This window comes from Colias eurytheme, chromosome 16, assembly GCF_061535395.1.
Source record: "Colias eurytheme isolate Ceu_HAF_F1 chromosome 16, ilColEury1 Martin Lab GWU primary, whole genome shotgun sequence".
In the NCBI taxonomy this organism is placed as follows: Eukaryota; Metazoa; Arthropoda; class Insecta; order Lepidoptera; family Pieridae; genus Colias; species Colias eurytheme.
The window spans coordinates 1,994,706-2,001,461 of record NC_142995.1 but is presented as its reverse complement, the minus strand read 5'-3'; the positions used below and the strand labels follow the sequence as shown (position 1 = coordinate 2,001,461).

At 34.0% G+C, this 6,756-nt stretch overlaps 1 protein-coding gene across 2 annotated transcripts in view; it reads right to left on the bottom strand.

The window, feature by feature from the left end:
• Positions 1-1,701: 1,701 nt before the first annotated feature.
• LOC149901576 (phospholipid phosphatase 2-like) overlaps positions 1,702-6,756 on the bottom strand; it is a 68,934-nt gene continuing 63,879 nt past the window's right edge. For both annotated transcript variants that reach the window (XM_090110647.1, XM_090110648.1), the window contains exons 4-7: positions 4,903-5,123; positions 4,396-4,522; positions 3,112-3,294; positions 1,702-1,892 (exon numbers count right to left, since the gene is read on the bottom strand). In XM_090110647.1, the coding sequence (XP_089966773.1) occupies positions 1,761-1,892; positions 3,112-3,294; positions 4,396-4,522; positions 4,903-5,123 (663 nt within the window). In that variant the 3' untranslated portion in view covers positions 1,702-1,760. The remainder of the gene's footprint in view (positions 1,893-3,111; positions 3,295-4,395; positions 4,523-4,902; positions 5,124-6,756) is intronic.

Sequence of the window (6,756 nt, the reverse complement as noted above, 5' to 3'; positions counted from 1 at the left end):
ATAGACTTATAGACACTATTCAAAATAGCACTCAAAAGAGCATTTGTTCACCGCAATCTATTTTATTAACAGAAAATAGGTGGGTAACAGAAGATTGTCCTTAAATAAATATAAATAGACTAAATCTACTTACGACTAGACAGGTACTACATAGTAAATACTTTCATTGGTTATATTATTACGTGAATCTATTTTCGACAATGCAATTTCAAATGAAATTACGAAATAATCGAACTTTACCGGCCAGTAATAACAAATGTCAAAATAGAAAAAAAAGTTAGCATTCACTAAGCCAATCAGCGAGCGGTATTCTTTCCCGCGCTTTTAGCTGTCATTTTATAACATTCTGATTTGTGTTGACAGCTACACTAGTTTCCCGCCTTTCGAGTATGTTCAATATTCGTTCAATAATTCTGCCGGTTAACTACTTAAAATATTTTATATAAAAAATTGACATTAATATTAAACTATTCACATTGTATTTCATATTAGAATCAGTGATCTTTTTTGAAACGTTCATAAGTAATAAGGCTAGCATAGCAGGGCGCAGTCGATATTCCTTAAGTAGCCTAACAATTTGTCAGTTTCCAAAGCTGAAAATTGGCAGTAAACATACCTACGTCTTTATGAATAAATTATAATATTATGTTTTTAATTAGTCACTGGTTGAAAACAATAGAATCAAGACAGAAAATCAACAACTGTTTTTTGTTAATTTGTAGGTTATACCGACTTTTGGAAAAATCTTAAAAATAAAGTTTTTTGTAACAAAACTCGCTTTTCTCTCGCTTATATGCGCAAGGCGGAAATATTTCTATACTTCGTTTTCGAAGCCGGTATCAAATTCCAATCGAACATTTTCTATATATTCTAAGCTAATGCTACAGATAATAGATTCTAAAAATCACATTGCATGAGGTTTTAAAAAATCTGCTTTTAATATACAAAAGATTAAGGTATAAAATTAATGTATTTGAAATTAAAGCAAATCTATTAAATAAAAGGGATTACTGCGTGTTATTACACATTAAATAAATAACAAAGGTAACTAAACTTTAAACATATTTCGATGAACGGATTTTAAAACTAGATTTTTATCAATTTCTACATTAATTCGATGTAAACCAATTTATACAATCCAATTTATTTACAAATTACTCTACAACATCAATCGTCAACGAATTTTTAAATAATAATTGTGGATCCACACGACACGGTTTGACGTTTAATTTGCATGAACGTTTGCACTTTGCAGTCAACTAAAGTGATTAATATTATTAAAAACTGACATTTTTGATTTGATTGACTATGCGAAAGTGTTGCGATACATATTTGGAAATTCTTCAATACAATCTTTTAGCAATCTTAAAACAACTACAATCATAGAACATAATCGTACGCAAAAAAACTACACAACCAACATAGTCCCAGAAACTTATACACAAAAAAAGACGGGTTGCACTGGGGGAGTGCCGGCAGAAGTGAAAACTTGATTATTAACGTTGAGCATGTTTGATATCCATCCGTCTTACGCTTTTTCGATCAGGTCACGTGTCCTGACGCGAGTTTAAGATTTTATACCCGTTACAGAAAAAGTGCTCAACGCCGCTAAAGAAGTTTTCACTTCAAAAACATATCATTTTCTATTCTTTCAATTCTCTCGTGTACACAACACAACACACCATTTTGCTATTCATTAAACATTTCAAGCATGTACAAACGTTCATGCTATCTGCGCAAACTACACAAGTCTACACGGGCTACGGGACCACGACTCTTGCCTCGTGTGCGAGGAGCCGTCGGACTGATTGGTGGTTGTTACCGTCGCTGCTGGAGATGTCACTCGTGCTGACTACGGAGGGCTGGCTGAAGTTCTTGCAGAGGACTAATACCTGAAAAAAAATACAATCTCAACTACTGGTCCGATTTGAAAAATTCTTTCGGTGGTATAGGCCTTAGCGTGATAATATATACTGTCATCACGCTAAGACCAACAAAAGTGGAGCAATGCGGGTAAAACCGTGGGGCACAGCTAGTTTATGAATAAATCGAGCTTTCCACCAGATTCGCCAGTGTGGTAATGAAACGGCAAAAGTATTCTCTAGCCTCCTAACTATCTCAAAATGCATTAATTATAAAATTGCTACGTTGCAACGGTAAAGAAAGACAAATAAACTTTCGCTTTTTTGTTCTCGAATGAGTTACGAATGAACCTGAATAGATTGTTTTCACGTGGTCTGAAATATCTACGCAATTTAATAAATGAGCCCTTAATTGTACATAATATTGTAAATGACGAATTTTATATCTTGTTGTTTAATGTTTTAAATAATAAATGCTACAAGGCGCATGATGTACTCATACCATTAATAATTATTACCACTAAATATTGTCGTTGCCTTTTCAAATAGACATTTACATTGTTTCATAAATTTCTGTTTCGATTCCGATTTACCTATTTTAAACCCTTTTTCATTGACTAGATCAATATATTACAACAAATATTACTTGCCGTTCACTACTTACAACAAGAGGAGCGACTTTCATACTAAATCTGTCTAGGTTATATAAATAGAAAGTTAATATGATAATATATTTGATTATTATAGTCATTTTGAAATCATAAACTATACGTGAGTTGAAAGCTTCTTGTGATAAAGTGGTGTGGAATTGCACTTGACATGAACAAACAGACAAGTGTTTAATCAAAATTGTTAGAGATAGTATACCGATACAGTGATTGTATACGGTTTTTTTATATCAGGGGAATACGGTATAGGTATACTTTGAGACTCTGTAATAGGTACGTAACGTTTGTAAATAGTTTTTTTGCAAAATTAGGTAGGTATACGATAAAAAATAATGATCCTTTTTATTTTATGTTTTGTATCGATAGCTTTACAAAATATAAGCTATCCACATTATTTTTTATTTTTCATAAGAACATCACATATTTAACATAGGTAATAATTAATAAGCAATAGGCATTTTTCGGCGTACGGGGCTGTATCTTTTAGCATTGATTTTAATAGTGACAACACTAAGTATGAACACATAAATTTAACAATCCACAATAATCAATTTAAATAACGATCTTACAATAATACTCACAGTGTACACCAAGCTGGCCAACCCCATGATACCCCCAGCGAGCACATCCCACCAGTGGTGCCGGTGGTCCGTGACCCGGGTCAGCGGACACACCACCGCGTATATGATGCAGAGGATCTGCACCAGCGGCACGATCAGGACCGACCGGTTGTGCCAACTGAACGCGCGGCGTTGGAGGTACCACTACAAGGAAAGATATCATTTAAGAGACATTATAACCGTTTTATTAAAAAAAAAGACGGGTTGCACTCAGGGAGTGCCGGCAGAAGTGAAAACTTGATTATTAACGTTGAGCATTTTTGATATTTTGGAATGGTATCCGTCTTACGCTTTTTCGATCAGGTCACGTGTCCTGACGCGAGTTTAAGATTTTATACCCATTACAGAAAAAGTGCTCAACGCCGCTAAAGAAGTTTTCACTTCAATAGAAAAAAAATGTCTCTGTCCGTCAGGACAAACAGAGCGATTCGATCAGCAATTTTTGCAAGAAAGAATAAAAGACATCAATTCTTACAAACTTCCACGTTTTTAATATTCGTAGGATAGGATTTGATTATGAGTTTTGAAATTTGTATCTAAGTATACCGATACAATTTAATAGAACTATTTACAAATACATACGAAATGCTTAGAGAAAAGCTTAAAACTCTTGAACAAGCATCGACATTCAACATTACACATAGCTAATTGCATAACAATTGTTAAAAAGGGAACTGCACTTCAATCAGTACATTTAATAGCTTCCTCCCATTGGGATCCCAATTATATCCACTGACATCCTTCTTCACGTAATTGTGGGACATTAAAATGGGGAGGCAAGTGGAGTATGTAATTAATAATTACAGTTAATGCTCCCTCTGGTATATCTTTATTTACGAAATTGTTGTACAGTGTATATATCTGCTTATGACGTCGTTGGTGTCTGCACTTGACTTAAACATTTTTATTAGTCAATTATTGAACTGTCACGGTAAATATCTCTATTTTATTTATTTGTTTAACATTTCTGATAAGGGACTGATGATGATTTGACAATATAATTAAGTTGAAGATACAATATTTTTAGTCTTTTTTTTATGCTGGAGCAAACAAAGTCCCAAAACACTTCCCATAAACACTAATAACAGTGGTGTTACAGATACTTTGCCGGTCTTTTAAGCATGAATACACTCTTTTCTTGAAGCCCTAATTTGTGCTAACCTTTGTAAATTTTTACTTCTGATATTATACTTAAGGTAGAACAAAAAATAAATATAATAATGTAATAGTAAATAAGCAACTCACCGCCAAAAACAATCCACAGTACACAGCAAGCGAGGTATGGGCGGAGGGAAAGCTCCTGCTGGCGTCTATCTGGAGGTACCGGGAGTACCGCGTCGAGGTGCATGTGTAGCTCGCTACGTACTCTGAACTATGGGAGAAAAGTTATGATTATTTTATAATAATTATAATTAAGAAATGTTGTCAATTGATAATGATCAGAGATATTAAAAATTTGATTCAGAAATATGTCACAAAAAGGAGTTATTTATAAAAATTGCCACGATTTAAAGCGTCAAGTAAGATCTGTATTGAGAAGCTCGGTTAGTACATCTGATTTGTTGCTACTTTAATAAATTCTAACTTTATCATTGTGACCATTGTCGATATTTGTATTGCAAAAGACTGTCCATAGCTTTGCGGATTTGTTATGTTAAAATATTTGGACAATGGACAATATACATGTATAATTTTTGCAAAATGGCTGCAACCTGTGTTTGTTATTTTTCACCAAATTGCTTTAATACTCACTCATTGCAAGTCCTAGCTTTATCCGGCTCGCATAAATCGAAGAACGTCGGCCGCGGCGACCCCACCACGCACTTGACGACCTCCATGACAGTCAAGTTGACCACCGCGCCGTATATGTAGTCCCGGTAAATGAGCCCAGCGGTGCCAACACTAGCGGATAGCTTGTTCTTCTTTATCGTGTATTCGTCGTCCCTGTGGAGGGCTGCTTCTACTGCCCATATCTTGAAAGATAGGAGAGGGTTCTTGTTAAACTGTTGTGAGGTTTGTAATTCTTGCAAAGGATGCCGGAAGATAGCAGTTTTAGAAATGGAAGAATTATGACCAAATTATTATGAGGATTAGAAGCGTAAAACTGTAGCTGATTTTGTGTTATTAACTATAGTTAGCTTGTTCCCTGGTTATTATAATCGCTTGGTTCATGCTTTCTATGCAATATAATAAAAAAGATAAGATCTCGCGGAATATAGAGGTATCGGCGCCGAATGATTTGACTGTTGGACGATACAACGTTTCACAATTCTATGAAATAAAGTTCACTCAGTAAAAATATTGATAAATATATCTTTTCTCTTCTAGAAAAGTTCTACATCTTAATAAAACTTCATAAATTACAAATCTTTGTCTTCATCATAGTGTGATATAACTAAGGTACCGTGAAATATAATACCCTTCGTGGTTTTCTGTGGCTTCGTATGATTACTAATTAGTTAAGCTGACCCCGAGCTAATGAGATTTTCAGTGAACAGAAGATTAATAATACTAATTATGTACTTTAATCATAACACACCGCACAGCAACACATCACACACACAGCTTTGTCAGAATAGAATATCTATATAGGTATTGGAAGCAAATAGCAATTGTTAGTACAGTAGTAGCAGTACTGATTTATTCCATTGATATTTGATAGAATATATTTTTAAAGTGAAACTTTTATTACATCGTCTCAAACTTTTTGGTCTGTGTAGCGCATGTCGCGTGACGGTCGGCTGCCGAGTAGGTATAAAGCAGTGTTCGGAACCGTACGATAATAATTATCGTACAAATACGATAATTTTGTGCCTAAGTTTCACTTTTACCGTGGTTTCATAAAACCACACAACATTTTTTTATAAACGTTGGGGAATGTTTTAAATCTTTATAAATTTATGTCACACATTCTCTACTGCTGGAACGATTTTGATCAATCTATAGTCTATACTAATGTTATAAAGAGGAAAGGTTTGAAATTATGTATGTATGGTTTTCACGCATAAACTACTGGACCGATTTCAAAAATATTTTCACCATTAGAAAGCTGCATCTTCACTGAGCAACATAGGCTATAAAACATGTAGGTACCACGGGCGAAGCCGGGGCGGACCGCTAGTTATTATTACTTAATTAGGTACCTATTCTTAGGATTTAAATTCTTTAGAATGGTGTAGATTGACAATTTGATACGTAAAAAAGACACTGTCAGGTCATTAAAAAAACTAGATCAAGTCTAAGGATTAACAGTTATATCACACTACTTCCTAATGGATATCTTCTATCATAATTTAAATAATAAATAACGTCCAAAATACAGTTATTACGAGACAAATGCAACCAGTGATTAAGCAGTAGGTCACTGCACTGTAATTAAGATAACCACATTTTTGTTTTTATTTATTGTTTTAGAACCGTTTAAATATAGATCTTTTAATGTGTTTTGTTTTTTAATTTGTATTATGATTTACTAGTAACCTGTCCCGGCTTCGCCTCAGTAATTTTATTTGGGGAAAGTATTATCCTTAGTATTATCATACATAATATTATAAAAGACCCGCGTTTCATAAAGCAAGCCTGTATTTTAAGTTTTTTGACAACTTT